At 35.5% G+C, this 20,706-nt stretch overlaps 2 protein-coding genes across 2 annotated transcripts in view; one reads left to right on the top strand and one right to left on the bottom strand.

Moving 5' to 3' along the window:
* Positions 1–1,433, top strand: part of LOC117113711 — a 30,013-nt gene extending 28,580 nt beyond the window's left edge. Inside the window, exons 9-11 of the mRNA XM_033257133.1 lie at positions 171–339; positions 902–1,017; positions 1,297–1,433. Of these exons, the coding sequence (XP_033113024.1) occupies positions 171–339; positions 902–1,017; positions 1,297–1,312 (301 nt within the window). The 3' untranslated portion in view covers positions 1,313–1,433. The remainder of the gene's footprint in view (positions 1–170; positions 340–901; positions 1,018–1,296) is intronic.
* Positions 1,434–1,468: 35 nt separating this feature from the next.
* Positions 1,469–20,309, bottom strand: LOC117113712 (adenomatous polyposis coli protein-like; the record flags this gene model as incomplete). The annotated part of the gene is given in 8 exon segments (XM_033257134.1): positions 1,469–9,861; positions 10,988–12,234; positions 12,797–12,901; positions 13,325–13,564; positions 15,648–15,765; positions 16,305–16,820; positions 17,038–17,235; positions 20,204–20,309. Coding segments are annotated over 8 exon segments (8,917 nt in total), but the record flags the coding sequence as incomplete, so codon positions are not given.
* Positions 20,310–20,706: the final 397 nt, after the last annotated feature.

Raw genomic sequence — 20,706 nt, 5'->3', positions numbered from 1 at the left:
ATTGACAATTTTTCTATTTGTGACAGCCTAGGCCTTGACGGTTGATTGCTATTATTAGCCGACGCTAGGTCTTGTCCATTACTTTATATAGGCCTGCATTGTTTTAATGTAGGAAACCTATACCAATGGAGTATTTAGTTCATGATATAATAATAATCATCCTTCCATAGGCAATCTATACAATGGGCAGACAACGAGTGTGCACTGGAGAGAACGCGTCGCATTCTTGAGGCTGAACGCGAATCAAGATCTGGTATAGACTACGAGAAGGAAAGAATTAGGGACGCCATGCAAAGTATACAGGAAAATATGATCATAGAGAAATTTCATGGTCATAGGGTAAGATCCTAGTAAAGTAACTTATAATCTGCCAATTACTGAGACAACCCTCTCAGTGATGAACATTGCTCTTCCTAATTCACATAAAAACAAACGATATCTTAAGTACTGTATTGAATTAGAAAATGAATTTTGTAGCAACAAGGATTAAATGAATAGGACTCCCTAATTATAAGATACATATAATATAATAAACAATTACCATAATGTTAGGTAAATTCTATTTCAGATACCGCATCTAGAGGGCAGTCTAAAATAGTTGTAGTTTTGTTGATATCTAAATTCATACGGTAAACCGTTAAAGGTTCCACAGTAAATGAAGCAACATTTATAAATTTCTATTTTCGATCTGGGCAAATATAGTACATCATTTCGAATTTCGATTACTTCTGGTTGGCATACTTATGTTTGTGATGATCCCCCTATATTTAATGTGATCATTATTGAAATTAGTGCACAGCATTGTTTTAATAGACCAGAATGGTAGTACTGCACAACAGTTTTTATTAAATGAACACTTTCCAGATTTATTTACAAAATTATTTGTTTAAATGGTTTCCAGATAGTGGTTCCTAAGCAGACTTTCCACACGTATGACGAAGACCAATTTGAAACAGAGCAGGATAGAAAACTACGACAAGTACGAATGAAATCTCGTCGACAATCATGTGCAGTTGCGTGAGTATCAAATATCGACACTAAAGTGTTTATGTGCTTTGATGTAGACACATAGAAAAAGAATGTACTGCAAGTCAGAGATTTTAAACAAAAGTTTGTAGCAAAGTTGAGTGGAACTATACTTGGTGTAGTGTAGAAGGTTGCCTTCCACTTTTTTTGAAAATCATGATTTAAATTTGCTCTGACACCCTGTTACAGTACTACATAATGAATTACGAATGCGAATGTTTCTGATTGGTCCGTTTGGACACCAACTTTTTTGTTTCTATTTTCTAACAGAGGCATGGGCTACTAAGGAGTTACCGGATTATTCCAAACATTTTAAAGGAAGATCACTAGCAAGGCGTTAATCACACAATGTCATTGGATCGTTTTGCAATCAATTACTGAATAATATATGAAATATACAAATTATACAAGTAGAATGACGAATAAAATCATGAAGTAAATATTTATTTCCTTTGATTTCTTTATTATCATTTTCATTATACATACAAGGCATTACTGACACAACACGTGAAAATAATGAACATATCAAGTACCATGAGAATCTTTACAGGCCTACTAAGGAAACATCAAGATATATTCACTAACAAATTCTGTACAGCATATTGCAAAATTCCACAAAGCCCAAAACCTCTGGCTCTTACTTTTACATCTAAAATGAACATGTACTTTAATAGTATCTTGACTATAGCAATTTACTGAACCTAGACTCAAAGAGTGTATATGGAAAGAGGTCTTATACCTCCTCAATAAAATACAGTATATAAATAATCTATTCAAAAGCACCCCTTCTACGATCTGGCAAATGTCGTAACTTGGCGTGTGTGTGCATTTGACAACTCAAATGGTAACATACATGAGTAAATATCTGGTGTTTGAACCTCTTCCCTTATATTCTCTTTGGCAAGAGTATAAAATTTTCTAGGCTTGAGTCATAACTTTCTATTATACAAAAGGGGAAAATTATCAGAAGAGATAAGTTTTGAGGTACAGAGACAACCTGATCACAGAGCCCTACGAATTTAAAATGTTGATTCAATATTCCAAAATTCCATCAATTACTTATTATGATTACTGTATTGATATATTGTTGTTGAATATGACTTGATAATATTGTAACATGATAGTGCTAATTTAAAAAATGTCCATTATAATGGTGTCAGTGACAAACAGAGATCCATTTATGGGCCTATATTGCAAAATAGAATGTTCCCAATTTAAGCACACACACTTAAATATATGAAACCTTTAAAATACTCAGATACTCGAAACAGAATATGTTGAGCATGAAGCAGATTACATTTCAACCAAAGATCTTTGATTTCAACATAAATCCCAGATATATAAAACTATACTTGACTACACAACAAATCTACTCTATAAAGTGAATTTAACAATTCATGATTCGGTAGCTATTTCAGAAATTTTGACAATGCTTAGTTAAAAACATTGGCCATTAAGAGTTGTATTTGATTCTGTATGAACATTCTATGTGATAATCAGTAGAAAATTAAGTGATGGAACCATGATGGGTGTTTGCTCCCCATCCCACCCTTCCCCCTTTAACTGTCAAAATCATTACTAATGTACTCTGAGATGGCATCCCCTCCCCACTTTTGAACTCATGTATCTCAACCTTGGGAATGACACACATCTATAACAGTACATTCAATTTAGATACACACGCCTGCTGTAAATTTATAATCAACAATCAATTTCATTTCACAGATGATATTTTAAATGATATCTGATGAATGATATTCATGATTACTTGTTATTAATGCTGTGTACCAACTTTAGAAGCTATTAATGTTCTGATATTCAAATAACTGTACATTATAAATAGGAATAATGATAAACATACAACTTAAATTATCAATACATCATGAGCATAGAAAACTTCAAAAACACCAGAAACCTTAAGGTACAGTAATCGTAAATATAGGCCTATTGATAATAAACATCGTTATTGCAGCATCCAATGTATTGTCTATTAATGTTTAAGTACTTCTGCTACAATAGCTAGTTATCCTAATTACTGGAAAATGCCCGTCGCACCAAATTGTCCTGGACTTACGGAAGTCAAAATGTATATAAACGCACATTTAGTCATTATTGAACAAAACAACACGTTTATAAAATATATTTAAAGAATTCTATGAAAATAAAAATAGAGAAAACAATTGGTGACCACTTATTAATGAATAAACTATTTAAATGACAATGAGAATAAACGATGTGGTAATTTGTATATAATAATCAATTACAACATTTTAAATCCTGAACACTGGTAGTTAAAACAACAAATTGTCTTGAATGTCAATAAATTAAAGAGTAACACTTAAAATGCAGTGAATTCTAGGTCATGGTGATATAAAACTAACACTATATATTTCACCAAGACTGTACTTCATGGAATATAGTACACCCTTGGTCTGCTGGGGTGCAAGATTACACAGTGGTGATTGTTGATGAACTTGATGGACTAATAAGGTCATTATCCCCTTCTTCACTACCAAGCTTCATCAGGTCATCTTTTGTAAGACGTAACTGTTTGATATCCTGAATCAAACGGGTCATCTCTGCACTTTGACCAGATGATCGCTTGTATGGACTGTAGTTATAAGGAGATACAAGAACTGATGTTACGGTTGCTGGAGAACTGTCGCTTCGATTCATTCCGAATGGCTTTTGTGGAAGATGCAGTTTCTGAGGCCGAGGTGACCCGTTCAGTGACTCTGTTTGGTGGGATACGTCGGCACTGAGTGTCCTCCGCCTCGTTCGGGAGTTTTTTGGAACCTGTTGTGTCTCGTCTTTCTCATCTAGCCTTATGAATGAATTCAAGCGGTTTTCTAAGCCTTTGGGTTTTTGGTCTTCTTCATTGCATACTTTGAGAGCACTAGTTGCTTTACTGCCATCTGATTCTGTCTCACAACATTTATAAATGATTGAAATCTGATAAGGTGCATCATCGGGACTGCGCTCCATATCTGAATTGCTCTCTGGCAAGTCTGGCATCGTCTCCTTGTTGATATCATTGTCACTGTCCCATTCTTCCGTATAATATGGCATGACTTCCTTATCAATGTTATTGTCACTATCCCAATCATCGAGTCCCTCCAGCCTGCTTTCAAAGTTAATTTCCTGTTCCTGGAACACCTCTTTCTCGAAACTGCCTTTCTCACCATCCTTTTGCATTTCTAGTTCTTTTAATTTCTCTTCATTGTTTTCTACTGGCTTATCCTTTGTGTTATTTCCTTTCTCTTCTTTCTTTCCTTTTTTCTTAATGCGAGGTGAAAACTTAGCTCTGAATGAGCTCCTTTTACTGCTTCGTTCAGAAGATCTTTCAAAGTTTTCTGTAGAATTTGATTTTTCTTTCTTTGATTTTTCTTCTTTTTTCTTTGTATCCTTTGACTTAGACTCTTTGGAAGGTTTTTTCCCCTCTTCGTCTGAACCCTTCTTACTCCTGAATTTAAATCTTAAAAAAGAAAATCTTTTCTTGTCTTTTTTCTCAGATTCAACCCCACTAAGGCTGTTCACACTCTGGGATTTTGTGTTGACAATCATGTTCTTCCGTCCTGCTTGTGGTGTGCTCTGGCGACTCCATGTTTCAATTCTATTCCCAAATGCTGACTGTGAGTTAACTCTATGTTTCCAGTTTAGAGCATCTCCACATTCACTAATAGCATGCAAACTGTATGAACTGTTGTGGCGAGAGGTGAGAGCAGATGATGCCATTGAAGATGTTGGTGAAGTCAAATCACTGTCATCCCTCTTCATCCAAGGTCCACGTGATCCTGGTTCTGGAGTAGATAAACTTCGTTCAGGTAGCGGTCTAAAAGTGGTGGTTATCTCACTTGCATGAGAACATATACTAGCAGAATCACTAGTAATATAAGTATCAGATTCAACACTTTTCAACACTTCAACACTTTTCTGATGAAGCTCACTGGTGCATGTATCACTACTTTTTTCATGACTAGATGGTTCACTAGTTTTAGAACACACTGTAGCTGAGTCACACTTGGACTGTGGAGGTTCCTGTGAGGTTGCTTTGCTCTGCTTTTCTTCTGCTTCACTTTCACTAATATCCTTTGCATGTGCATGTGGTGGTCCCTTTCTTACAATGAATGTCAGACGAGAACCAACTTCAGTACTTAGTTGATTTCCAGCTGCACCAAGAAGTTCTTCTAATTCTTTCTCAAAAACACTCTGCCGCTTGATATCGCATTTATCAGTATGCCCTTTAGTTGTGGGTGCCTTTTTTGAAACTGTGGATGCCTTTTTTGAAAGAGGTGGAGTACTAGATGGATTGTACTTTGATTTTCCTGTAGTATCCTTACCAGTAGGTTTAGATTTAACAGCACTTGTCTTTTTATTTATGTTAAGTGCCTGTGGTCTGCCTTTCAAAGGTTTACTTTCCTGTTTAGCACCTCCTGAAGCAGTTGTAGTTACAATGGTCGTATTTACAGGTGTACTTTCTGGAATGGACGCAGAATCTTTGGTGAATGTGGACTGCTTAACTAGAGTTGGTCTTGGGACACCGAGTGTATCTTTAGTAGAAGACGCCGATGTATTTGAAATGGCTGGTGCTTTCTTTTTCACGCCTGCTCCTGCAGTTCTAGCTCGGCTAGTTTTAGGAGAAGCTGTGGCACTCTTTGCTGGCGATGATTTGATAACTGGTTTTGCAGGTATCTTTTTAGATCCAGTTGCTTTGTTGGCAATATTCCTAGGAGGTGTTGTAGTGGTCTTGGACTTCACCCCACTTGTATTTGAACTAGTTGATGAGTTACTGTCAATACTTGCTCTTCTAGCCGTTGACTGATTCCTTGACAAAGGGGGAGTATTGCGACCCAGATTTCTAGCTGGACTTTGTGAGATAGATCTTTTGTTAACTGTTTGTTTGTTCAAAGCAGGTGATTGTGATCTAGACCCAGGAGCTGACACTGTTCGAGATGCAGGTGCTGAAGTTGTTCTTAATGGTGCTGATGACACTGCGGTTCTAGGACTCTTTGCTGTACCTAGTGTTTTAGCACTATTTGACTTGTTACCAGGTTTATTCACCAATGGCTTTGCTTTGTTCATATTTGTTTTAGTTTTAGTTTCAATCCCTCCACTATTTGATTTAGATATAGGTGATGTAGACGTTGGTAGTTTGCTTGAAGAAGTGGATCGACTGATTGGTGTCTTCTGGGCTGTGTTTTTCCGAACTGCTACACTTGGAACAGCTTTAGGAGGTGTTGTTGAACGTGGTGGTGTGATGGACCGTGATCTTCCTGTAATTGGACTTTTATATGTTTTTTTGCCACCAACAATACTCTTTACCTCTGGTTGCTTTGGAGTAGTTTCAGATGGTTTAACTATTCGAGGTCCCTTTCCTTGCATTGTTGTTGATTCAGATTTCTTCTCCATTAACTGTTGAGTAGCACTAAGACTAGATGCGACATTTCCTTTCTGGTTTTGTGCCAAAGTGCTGACTCTAGGTTTGGGTGGCTTAGAGCTAGGTTTCTTTGTTGTCTTTGGCGGTATAGCAGAATTTATACATGCATCCAAAAGAGCTTGTTCCGCTTCTGTTTCTTCATCCATACTTAGAGAACTAAGAGAACTGTTACGCGAGAAGCACACTGGTGTGCCCTCTATGGCAAACATGTGTGGTGTGTCTTTACCAGATGTAGTTGTATACTGCTGTTCTGGTTGTTCATTTTGTTCTGATTGATTTACATCCACACCAACATCCAAATCATCAGGATCACTCAGCGAGCTTAAGCTGGAATTACGTGAAAAGCAAAATGGTGTACCCTCCTCATAAAACTTTTTGCAAGAATCCATAGAATTTATTCGTGATCTTCTGTTTGAGATTTCAGATGATTCTGATTTCTTTTGATTAATTGGTTTTCCTGAAACTTCAATATTCTTTGATGTTTCACTTTGTATTGCAGCAGAGTTTTGCTTCATAAATTTTAAATCATTGGAAGACTTTCCGTCTGTGGTTTTTTCAGCAGAAAGTTTCTTTTTAGCTTGAGAAAAGTCAACATCTTCTTCACAACTAAGAGAGCTGAGGGAGTCATTCCTTGAGAATGATATTGGAGTGCCCTCAATACCAAATACTCTTGGTGAGTCTATTGGTGATGCTCCAAGGCTAGCCCCATATGCAGGCCTTCTCTCTGTACTTGGTGCTGGAATGCTATGTTTACTTGTGGCACATGAAATTGGAAATTGTGATATTGAATTTAGCTCAACATTACCATTAATAACATCTTCTTGAAGGGCGGAGTCAATTGTCAATTTACTAAGACCAGATCCTGCTGAATATGTACTGGGTGTTCCCTCAGTCTTAAAATGTATCAATGCATCAGATTGAGAACTTTGCCAAGCTTGTACTCTTTCTTTACCTGCTGTCATCCTATTTTCAGATTCAACTTCAGGTATTGGAGAATGATTTCTATGTCTGTTATCTGGAGGAGTATTTCTCCTTCGTGGTATACCACTTGGTCGTCCAACATTTCGTGATTTTGGCCCAAGTCTAGTTGACTTCCCCCTAGAACTGTTATGTCTCAATTTAGATGGTTTGGGTGGTGGTATTGCTGAATTGATACATGCCTCAAGAATCGAATCATCTGTCTCACTCAACACAGAATTCGATTCTGACACTGCTTCTTCCTGCTTTGTACTTAACTGATTTTCTTGAAGCCCCTTAGGTTTCTTCTCTTGAACATGAGATTGTTTCACTTCCTGCATAACTAACTGACCTTCTGCTGTTGCATTGATCTCAAAATCATCGATTGTCAGGTCGCTTAGAGATGTTCGAGTTGACAACATAAGTGGTGTGTCTTCTGTGCAGTAATTCTTTTTCACATCTTTAGGTGATATATCCTCTGGTTCCTCATTAGATGGTGACAGTAAATCATTCTTTGATTTTGAATTTTTCACAAGTTTGCTGCCAGCTTTGGGTTTTACTTTATTTTGACGGACTGAAACCTTTTTGGCAGGAATGGCAGACTGAATACAGTCATCCAATAGATTTTGTTCTCTTTCAGACATTTCAGCAACTTCTTCCTCTGTAGTTTCAGTATCATCTGTTGTTATCTGTGATTCAGTTTCCTGTTCATTGAATTCCTCTGATCGTACAAGAGGCAAGTCAGGTTCTTTCTTGATCTTCTCCTCTCCTTCAATACTCAAGCCACTCAAACTTGTTGCACAAGAAAACTCCATTGGGGTTCCTTCAGTAGCAAACGAAGTGGGTTTGTATGGTAATTCAGGAGGGGGAGGTGCTTTGGCAACTGTATTTATAACTGTTTGTTCAGAAATCGCAGCTTTTTTCTTTAAGATTGCAGATTTGCATCGCTTTGGACTAGAAGGCATACTCTGACTTGGACTATCTGGAAGATCACTTGGACTTACAACCTCACTAGCTCGCCTGCTGTCACTAAATATTGATGAGCGGTCTTCACAAATGGATGGCATGTCAAAGCTACTTAATGAGCTTGTTGAGCTAGCTCTACTAAATACCAATGGTGTTTCCTCAACAAAGTGTACCTCCCTCTCGTCCTTCTCGTACTTGCTATCTTGTGTTATTCCTGATTCAGTGTCACCTTCAATTCTCTGTTCCTCATCATGCTGTTCGCATTCTGGTGGTGTATATGATTCACTTTGAGGAGCATGTACAGAAATGTCTGCTTCTTTCCCTGGCTCATCAAAATTTAAGGAACTTAAGGAAGAGCGCATTGAATATACGGTTGGTGTGTCCTCAACACAGAATTTCTTTTTATCATCCTTGAACATTTCTTTTTTAGTGTGAGACTGAGCAACTACTTTATCTTCATCTTTGCATGAATCACTCTGTTGGTTACTTGAATTCAAAGCATCTGGTAAACCTTCAGCTACCATAAAGACACTTGAATTTGTGCCCGAGGAAAATGGCATCTGGATAAAATTTACCCCTGGAGAAGTTGACTCATCCATATCTGTTGCATATCTTTGTGAGTAATCAGTAGGTTGATCAGTAGCAGAGAACTGTTCATGCTCGTCATCGTTATAGTGGACCTTACTAGCACCTTGTATTGCTGGTTCTCTCATTTTTGACGGAACTTGCGATCCTAGGAAAGTAGGCAGTTTTGGATTTGGTCGTGCACGAATGATCTCCACACTACTTGATTTTTGTTCTTGTGGGGGTTGTCCATTGGCTGGAAGATTCATGTTGTAACCAGTCGAATAATTAAAATTTCTTGAGTGGGAGTTGTTCATGGGTCCTATATTGAACATATGTCTCTCATCCTCATTTTGTTGGCAAAAAGTTAACTGATACTTCCTTGCCATATCCAAAGGTATATGATGGATTTGTGTCCTAGGATCTTCATTTTCTTTTGCATCCTTGGCAGGAGCCCGTCCTCCGCCAAGACTTTCATCAGAATACTTCTGACTGAAATTGATAGTAATGTCTCTATCTTGTTCAAGACCATCATCTGTGACCTTCTTAATCATTGCTGCATGATTCTGTGCCAAGACTTCATGTGGATAACCTGCACCATATGCTAGTTGATGGTCTATATGATGTCTTCCATAAGGACTTCCATGTGCACCCATTGGATATACATCGCTAGCAATACTGTTGATGCTGTCATTTGAAAGTCTCCTTGCATGGAAATTTTGGCCATTGGCATCAAAGCCAAAACAAAATGAATTAGATCTACTTGTAAGGTTAGATCCACTGTGCTGGATCTTTGTCACAGAACTTGGCCGCATTGATGTTTGATCTTTTTCTAACTGACGAGCAGCATTCATTTCTTCTTGCTCATTCTCCATCTTGATTCCAGCATTCATTGCCACCTCCATCATCATCTGAAAGAGATGAACAAAGGACGCATTTGCATTTAGATATCAGAATGTCCATAAAAATTCTCAAGACATTTCATTAAACATAGGACTTATAACTGTTACCAGGATAGGAAGCTGGCTTGTTTAAGTCGTCTAACTTGAATTAGCCTTATGTGAAAGCAAAATATGGGTACTAATTTCACTTGGCATGCAAATGAATCATACTTACACGCTTAAAAACAAATTAATCTACCAATAAAATCACCTGCTACTTAAGATATAAGGCAAGTATGTTCACAAATTTGATTTTAAATTGATGTGATTTTGTTTTGTAGTATTACATGAACATCGCCTAGGCAATGTCTAACTGCTTATAAAAATGCAGAAAAAAGACCCAAAACAAATTAGAATGAATTTATCAACTAACTAGTGCATTAAAATTATTCATATACTTACTATTTACCTATATAAATGAAAATGTATTGCTCACAAACGCCAATATTTTTTATTTTAATACGCCTTTTCCACGAATCGGTAAACATCTTCAAGTGATAACAAACAACCTAAGTCAGTGGTACGTAACCCAGAAAATAAGATAAGCTTTGAGGCTAAATTCATAACTCCATACTATTTGACACCACTGTCAAAAAAAAATATGTTTTGACCTCTGAAATAAAGATGGAAAAGGAAAAGCCTATCTAAATAGTGTATTAGAATAGGCCTATTCAGTACAGCATTGCCTATTAATATAGGCTTTTCTTTTTACATTTTCATTTCAGAATTAATTGGTAGATTTATTTGTTTTTAAGTGTGTAAGTATGATTGATTTGCATGCCAAGTGAAATTAGTACCCTTATTTTGCTTTGTTTTACCATACCGTAATTCTCGGCTAGGCCTATCTGTACGCCTAGCCAATATGCAGTGTGTCTAAGGAAAGTTTTGTTTTTCTGAGCGTGTGCAGATTGTGCTTATCTGGCTCATCAGCATAACAATACCACACATAAGGCTAATTCAAGTTAGACGGCTTAAACAAGCCAGCTTCCTATCCTGGTAACAGTTATAAGTCCTTGATTAAACAAAGTACAGATTGATTAGCAGTAACAGTTAAAAAATATATTTAAAAAAGTTGGTAAAAGCGTAGGTCACTCACCCTTTCTAATTTGGAACCTTCTGGTCTTCTGCCATCTCTCCTTCCTCTAGAGGAGTCTTTCCCACTTTCATCTGTATCATAATCATTTCTGTCATGCCTTGATGAGCCAGGTGATTGCTGCACCTGGTGAATATCACTCTCTGGTGAACCTGATTCAAGTGGCGACTGTGATTTCATTGTTTCTAGTTTGTTTGGATCTCTTGGAAACCACACTGGTCCTTTTGTTTTTGCATCGGCATGGTGTCTATTGTGAGACTGGTTTCTAGGGTACACCAACCTTCCTCTGCCTCCTTTTCCGCAGGATTGATTGTCTTTTTCTGACTTATCATTTGTTTTTTTCATGCTACTGAATGCATCACGAAGGTTCTTGTCAATCTCTTCCACCAATGCCTTTTGCTTTCTGATGTGTAAAGAAGGAGTAGAGTCTTTTGAGCCCTCATGGCTGGACATGTCTGGTCTGGCAGCCATTAGATTTTTAAGGGCAGCAGAACTTCCCATTGCAATCATTTTATGCTTGGAATGTACAAGATTCTTCAGCATATTAACAGCACCTAATTTCCACAGTAATTCCTGATCATCTTTGCAGCGGGCTGACAGATTCCAAAGTGTTCCACATGCATTGCTTACAATGGTTAAGCTTGAAGACTTGAGTTGTTTCAATAGAATTTGTAAACAGTTATGAACACGTAATATATTACGATACACCTCACTTGTTGCAATGTGGCTTGAAACATTTCGCAGAATACCGCCACCATTTTCAACAACTGCCCAGGTTCTAGAAGGGCTTTTATAAGTCAATGTACTAACAAGAAACTTGAGGGCACCTTCTACAGCACAAATGTCTGCTTTGTTTTCAGTGCAATGTGCCGAGAGATTCCACAGAGCACTCAGTACACTTTTTAAAGTTGGTTCTTTCTTAACGATCAAAGCGGCATTTGTCAGTGCAATGACGGAGCCAACTTCTCGCAGAACACGCTTGCTGGCAATATCTGCTCTCCAGGAAAGATTCCGAAGAACGCTGGCAGCGACCTGTGTGAGGTCTTCATTGTCAGCATTCAGTTGAGCAACAAGAGCATGCATACAACCTTTCATTGAACACAAAGTAGCTTTATTTGCACCATCTCCAAAAGTCAAATTTGTTAGAGTCATGCCAGCATAGCGTCGTAAGAGTAAACAATACTGATCAGGTGACTTAGAGTTGACATCATAATCTAATTGCAAAAGTTCTGCAATGGACAATAATCCTCCTGAAATTGAAAGAATTTGAAAATCTTAATGTGTTACACATAAAAATACTGTAGTTACATTTAAATATTAAAGAATATTTCAATTAACTGAAAATGTTAAAACATTTTGATTTTCATCATAAAAACCGGAACATCAGTAACTACAAATATAATTGAATATTATAAAGAAACATATAGATAGAATAATATATAGAAAGAATATATAGACAGATGGCCAAGGGTTACAAACCGCGACTTTATCACTGCTCTGTTAAAAAGGTGGAAATCCCTTTACAGGACAAACATATACACTCATAATGAGACTTATGGAGTGGAGTTGTTTTGTCGAGAGAAAAAATACTGGCATCTGACAGGATTTAAACCCAGGACACTGGGATTGGAAAACGAGCATCTTTACTCCACTACAATAAGAATAATAATATTAAGGATGATAATAACAATAATTACTTTAATTCTAAAAAACACAAGAAAACCAAAGTAATAATAATACCAATAAATAGAATAACTAATAAAAAACGAATACTGTAATTTACAATAAAGTAAAAAGATAGAGAGACTTTACCTAACTGACATATTGCACTTCGGTGTTCCTCATCAAACGACAGTTTCATGAGGGTAGCTACGGCTGGGGCTGGATTATGATCAAATACTGGTGATGCTGGGTCTACTATAAAAGAAGAATTGATAATGTGAGTTTTACTTTTTTCAGCAAATAAATACATAACAAAGGATGAGTAAAAACTAAAGAACATTATTAGACAGAAAATAATTTTATTTTGGCTAATTCATTATAATGTTAATGTTATCATCCATTACTGGATCATTGTAAACACTCAATAATTGTCTGAAAACAAATTACTCATAATGTAATATAAACACTGGCGATTAAAATATAAACATGTTTGGTCATGAAACCCATTTGGGACAAGCTTGAAATGGACTACACCATTATTTTAGAGGAATGTTATTGGCGGGGAGAATTGGCATCACATACTTATTATATTGACTCCAAAAATAACAATAACAATATGTATAATAGAATTGTTTGAAGATTTAATATAATTAATATTTACCACTAAATACCACTCACCTTCTGCATTTCGCTTGACACCGTCTTTCGACTCTCGTAAAAAGTCGCAATATGATCTGATTTGTTCCAACAACCTCAGCACCTTTGCCTCCTCTTTTTTCTTCTTCTCATCTGGATGAGAGTGGACAATGTTGTGTAATGCAGCTCCAGCTCTGGAGCGTGCTTCCTTACTTGCTCTTGGATCTCCCATCAATGAGTCCTCTGGACCATGCAGGAGGTTGATCAGTAAAGGTAAACAACCTGGAAAAACAAAATAAAGAAAATAATTCAATTAAATTTAGTTTGTAATGTGAACCCGACAATTTAGAATTTTTTTTTCTACAAGAAAAGGTAAAGCTTGATAAGAAGAAGACAGTTTTTGTCACAATAAATGTGAAATGCCCATATTTGGGTGTAATATGATATCATCATGCCTATATATGAGCACATCACACAAATTTCTCGCATAAAATTTGATAGTGTGGAGAAAGCTTCAAAAAATATACTTTAATAATCATTTATCTTCATCATTATCATTTGCTCAAGAGAACATAAAAATTCTATAGGCAAGAAAAGGTCAAAGAAAAATATCTGTTGTTGGCATTATGATTTAAATCCAAGACTATGTTTTTCCTGTTTGGCTGCTCTACTCAGCTGAGTTATATTCTGTATGTTACCTTACATTGAATAACAGCTAAGACAATGCTGACCAGACTGAATTATTTAAATGTGAGAATACAATTTAAAACATGTCTGATTCTTCCACCTTTTTAAAAATATTATCCACATTAAATTAAATATCCAAAAATAATGCAATGACGATTATATTACTGTAACATTTTGAATATATCTTTCTTTCCATAATTTTCAGCATTTATATTTAGAAAAAAATCAATAATTCAGATATGAACTGAACAACAAGGATCATCTAGAAACCTTCAAACAAATTAAATGTTCAAACTAAATAAGCTTCAAGGATAGTAACATGTAAAAATCACATAACATTTAGCATGGTTCATATTTCAATGACACAATTTGTTAGAATTAAATTTACCTCTAGCAGTTTACTTACAAGGACAACAGCTATACGTAATGATAACTGTAGTTAAATTATATTAAATGAGACATTCGGAACGAGACAAATTTTAGGGGGATAAGCTCTTTTGAATGGAAATAAATCAAGGAAATAATCAGCTGCTTAGAGGGATGTTTTTAAGATGGAAATACTGAGCCAGATGGAGAGATAAGTAAGTAGTGTCTATCAGAATAAAAATCATTCATTTAGGTGTCATTCCTTTGTAATCTCATAATCCAGTACGGATGTCCAATGCATTAAACATCAAATCACTTCGATTCAATGACACAACAATGTTTAGTTTTTAGCTGTTAAGTGCCACTGCCCCACATAAATAATAATAATATGCCAGCCACATATAGCACTCCTGGCAATGATGCCTTCACATTATTACCCCAGTCATTATATCCAACACTTACGGAATAAATATTCAACTCCCTGGAGAAGAATTCCATTATATTGCAGATGGTACCCCATTTTATTTCTGGATAGGAAGAAAACTGAACCTAAAGTGTCTTGTCCAAGGATACACATGAAGTGTACAGTAAGGAGTTTGAACTCTTGACATCTTGAATAAATTTATTAGTACTTCAGCAGGGAAAACACGATTTGGAAAACTGGGGACAACTGACCTTTACGCTAAGCCCCGTCCTTGGATATTTTTGCTAAGATCCCACAAAATGGCAGTGTAAAACAACATACACAAACATGTGTGTATGTTGGACATACATGTTTGTGGGACATGCCTGTATTCCTGGCCGTGTTTGATTGGTCAGTTTGAATGACACGGTGGAAAGGCCCATTGGGTGGTATTAATTCTGATTCTATTTTGCCAATAAAATTGTCAATGTTGACAGTTAAAATGATGAAAGTAAAATTCTCCATCCCCCTCCCTCCCATTGGATCTGTCACTGAGTGGGTGGGTGTTTAAACAACAGGTAGCAATACAATTTAGAGCTTATGATCTTAACAATTTAAAATATGACTGCCAGGATTAATTGCGGGCTCACATTAACGAAATCCCAAAATCTCTTTTGAATGCTCACTAAAAGTATGAACGTCATTCACAACATCTGGTAGCACTCCAGTGGAACTATTCTCTCTCAAATCTATTTACATTAAATAATCAATATACTTTAATGCTTCATTTTTTGTTCAATATACATACACCAATGCAGCTGTTAACGCTATGATCGATGTGTTTAGCAATTAAGGATTAGGTATGGGGTGGGCATCGATCATTCCCAAAAATCCTAAGGGAAAACTTACCTGATTGTCTTAGGGCTATGCAGCTATCCTGGGAGCTTGACATCGCTAGCAACGTACGTGACATGTCATCCTTATCATGTGTTCCAAGCATCGACAGCAGAGAATACATCATCTCCACCTGATTATTAAATTGAAGGATACATTGGCATAAATTCATTAGGCTTATATAATTAAAGAATGATGTCATACAACTACATATTCTATGGTAATGATTTGGGAATTGATGAATTGAAAAAGAGCAGCCTACATATCATCATGAATAAACCTAAATAGAAAGACAACCTTTATTAATTGATAATTATAAAGATTACATAATGCCTTAAACAACCCTATGAAGAAACGACAGAGGTGAAAATAAATTGTGTTGCCTTAGCCTGACTGACCAAAAACCTACAAATATTTCAGCTTTCCTTTTTCAAGTAAAAATAAGTGTATGCTATGGCTACCATTTTTCCAACCAAATCATCGGATAAGTAATTGTTGACAATGGATCTTAGAATTAAGCTTAGGACTAATTTAACTTCAAATCCGAACTGACTTACCCTGATTTCTTGGGCAAAATAAGAAATGTCTTGGCCTAATATAGTTTTACTGCTAATCATTAATATATAATTATATATAAAAAGCTGAATACCTGTCAAATGTCAATCTACATACCTTACTGCCCATCATATGATTAGGTGTTGAGCCAGAGCCCGCTGAGCTGTTGAAACTCATTACGCTAGATGTATCCTGATCAAGGTTTGATTTAACTGGATGGCGGTGCTGCTGGGCTAACCCACCAGGCATGAATGACCACGACCCATGGTACATCTCAGCATTCAATGGCACGCCCATGCTATGTTGGCCTGGACGAGGGTAGGCATTGTCTCCAGTAAGGTGCATATACGGATCCATGAAATCTTCGGTTGTCTGCGTGGAGGTAGTGACCATACGTGACTTAGTTGTTACATTCTCTTGTGATGAGCCTTTGTTGTCGACATCTGGTAGAATACCACTATCGCATGGATATCGCGAGCTATTGAAACCATTGTTACCACCTCCAACATTAGCATCATCATTGTTATTGCCATCATTTGCACCAGAGACACCACTTTCCCGGCTTTCAGTATTAGCATTTGGGTCATAATGATCACAGCTTCCAGAGTCACGTTTTGATTCTTGAAGATCGTCCTAAAAAGGTGCAAAATATTTAAAGGTTATAATTATATAAGTATACAAGAGAAATAGCAATTGATGAATAGCAATTGATTAGGATAGCAATTCTATTAGGATCAATAAAACAATCATTTAAATATAGTTAACTTCTGAACTTGTAATAATAATTCTTTATTCCCAAAGTAGCCTTAATAATATAGTTATTATAAGCATAAAAAAAATGACTTCCAACCTGTAGGATTCTCTCCAGCTGGTCCTGCCGTGTTTGTAGTTGCACAATCTCTTTGTCAATTTTCCTAAGCCTCTGAATCCTTGCTTCATAACGGGCAGCTATTTCTTTGTACGTCCCCAGCCTCTGTCGCATTGTGTCCCTTACTCGGCCTACATCATACTCCATCTGCCTTCTGGCCATGTTACTCTGCATGGAAAACTAGACAGAAAATGAGTCTGGTTATTGTTGGGGGTACATGAAGGTTGAGAAGCAACAAAACTAAGCAAATAATGAGAAGATAAGTGTTCTGATAATGTGTATACAAAAGTTTTATCAAGTCACACTCATACAATATTTGACTTTTAGATATGTACAGTAATATACAACAATGTCTGCATCACCACAAATGAATAATCACCAGGGCTCTTCGCTTATTTCCAAAATACTTATAATCCCCTCTACTAATGTGACTATGCACACCAGTAACTGTGCTGGTATTTGTATTATTATGTTAAAATTATAATATATGCATTAACATGCTTTTAATGTAAAATTTGATTAATTCCAGGCAATGAATTTTATATATCTGTTAATTTAACGTGCAATGATGATTAATGTAAATTCAGGTTAATGAATTATATAATTATACTGGAACTTGCCTATACTTTCCCCTGTAAATTTTGTGTTCATATTTGATGTACAGTAAAATGTTGTTTTCATGTAAAAATGTTTGCAATCTGGCCTTTCACAATATTATAAATCATTAAATTTAATTCTCAGGTTCTAAATTACGAGCATCCACACATCATAGTAATACTAGACACTATAAATATTATTGACATAGTCAATTTAGGATCTACCAGTGATCAAATTGAGTAAAATCCGTGTCTAGAATATTGACAAATAGACTGCATGTGTTAACAGTATTTCATCAGAGATATAAACCCAGTAAATGAACTCTGTAATTTGTATCTATGAACTGTAATCTAAAATTATCTCTGAATAATTTTATAATGTTCTGTACTATTTATATAGTGTTTTTAACAATCCAAAGACCATGTATCAAGGCATTTGTTGTTTTAACCTGAGGTCATCCAATTCATGTTGTCAAACATACATAGCACGCAACCTAGAGCAGCTTAGCTCAGTTGGCTAAACTGGTGGTAGCACTGTGCATGCACTGAACTGTGGTGATCTCTTGGTCCTTGTTCAATTCCCATCACTGTTCTCCTTGTGTTTTAGATGGAGGACTAAAATGCAAGTTACTGTGCACCGACTTTCTCATGAGCTATTTTAAAGCCCCATTCCCGGCAAAATTTCAGTTGATCTGATCTTTAAATATTTTATAAATAGAACACGAAATTGCTAAACATTCCTAAACATGGAAAAAATGTAAAATAAGATTGAAATTAGATTTTTTGTGTTCCACACAAAGAATAAATGCGGAGGAATTTTTTTACATTTGATTTTGCGATAGGTCTGCGAAGGAATATAGTAGGCGCTGGAAACATTAGCCTATCCAACACTTCTAGGCTAGGCCTAGCCTTACCTCGATTTAGGTTCTGTTATCACACATAAATACGGCCGACACTATATTTTTTGTTGCTAGTATTGACACTTGTGAAATATAATATTTCATAGGAATTATTTCAAATCTGTTAAAAAAAATGATTCTGACCTAGATTGTGACAATAAACAAACATATCTCAGGCCTAATCGATCGACTGCAGTGTGCAAGATGCGAAGTACAAAAACTTATCTCATTAGAAAGGGCGCAATTATTGACTGTATAAAGCATACATAAAAGTGAGAGCATTCCGACGGATGCGATCTACCTCTGAATTTGCATAGTAACGAAGAATTCGTCGAGAAAATGGTAATCTCCTATGAGAAATAGTCTGTATTTCTCATTTTTTATTCTTTTACATAAAACTAAAATTTATGCCAATATTTTTCCATGGTTTATAATAATTAGAGTAATGCATATGCATTTTTTCTAAAAAAAATCTTTTTTTAGTGGAATTTTGCCGGGAATGGGGATTTAACCATTGGTCCTGTGTGCAATATTGCCCAGGTGCACGTTAAAGAAGGCACTCCTTGAAAAAGTGTAAAGTGTAGGGGAGGGGATCGTCTCCCAGTTTACTGCTTAATCACACCCGAAGGACCTCCCCACCTTGGACTTTTTTTGTGTGTGTTTTGGTGTTTACACCGAAAATATCCAATCCAATCCAACTTCCTCCATTTCCTGAGGAGTAATTTTTTCATATTATTATGAATGATTATAATTTATTCATATATTTTTCTTTTTAAAATTATTAATTAAATGTTAATAAACAAATTAATATTCTAAAAAGTATTGAAATACAATCTTGATAATTAATGTTCATTTAATTATTAATACAAAATGTTTATTTTGGTATTATTAATTGAAAACTAAATTAATTTCCATTTTTTTGTCTGTTTTCATGACAATAAAGAATATTTTATATTTCTTTTTCTTGGTCAAATCAGTGAAAGATTGAAAAAATAAAAATAAATAATTTGAAATGAAATTCTTCTCCAGCAAATTACCAAGCCCCTGGTGAAATATTGCTGTAGAATAAATTCCTCAAATCAGATATTTGGATGATGCAAAATAAATTGGTTATGCTTTGTCAAATATGTAGCGAAATAAAATGCGTCTGGTGAAAGATCGGCCATTATTGTCATGTGTTCATACATAATTATGCACATTCTATATCAGTTGTTGACATTTGCTGGCTATAGATCTAGTTACATGGTCAGCAAAATGTTGTAACTTGCATTTGACAGGTTTGTGTTACAAATAAACTTCTAAAAACTGACAATTTTATCGCATAAAAAATTCTCCAATTTCGGAACAATAAGAATGTAAATGAAGAAAAATCATTAATAATAAGGACTGAAATTAGATTTCTCAAATAAAATAAAATTACAGAAAAAATATATGAATGTTACGGAACAGCACTAGTTCTTGAAGCACTCAAGCGAAACAGATATCAGCAAGCAGGTATTATATACCTCCTTGACATGAGGTTATTATATTAAGCATCTCAGAGGAAATACCTAAAATACCTATTAATATTGTATTCAAATCATGAAATATCCAGTTATTTGATGAATCATCGACTATTAATAATAGAATCTTATAAATTTTCTAAGTACTTACACTCTCTTTTGGAAGAGCCTCAAGTTTCTGGGTTAAGCTTTGCAATTGGCCAAGAAAACAGGACTTCATTGTCTCTTCATCCTCAAGTTCATTTACAATAAGAAGCCTAGGAAAGAATCAATCAAATTGAACAAATAAATTTAATTCCTAATCTGACTAGATCAAAAAATCCCCTTGGCTTAAAGGAAAATGAATATTTACTATTTATGGAACTCAAAAATGTGTCTCATTTTTGTACTAACAAACAGAAATAATCTTAGATTTAAAATGTGTTGTAAAAATTGTAGTTTAAGAATTTAAGGGTATAATATCCATCAAACAACTTGTAAGTTTTAACATTAAAATTTATTATTTATTGTTTAATATTTGTATATTTAAATAAATTATTTCTTTTAAATTTTGGAGCTAGAAAGGTAACTTTCATAGATTATGTTCTTCTACTTGCATTTGTAGACCAGGTACAATTAGCTGGTAAACCAATAAGGGATTACTACACCAAAAAT

The sequence above is a fragment of the Anneissia japonica genome, unplaced genomic scaffold (assembly GCF_011630105.1).
Source record: "Anneissia japonica isolate Jap-2015-1 unplaced genomic scaffold, ASM1163010v1 scaffold718_len1063573_cov188, whole genome shotgun sequence".
In the NCBI taxonomy this organism is placed as follows: Eukaryota; Metazoa; Echinodermata; class Crinoidea; order Comatulida; family Comatulidae; genus Anneissia; species Anneissia japonica.
The sequence above is the reverse complement of the archived record's forward strand: the minus strand, read 5'-3'. Positions and strand labels throughout refer to the sequence as shown.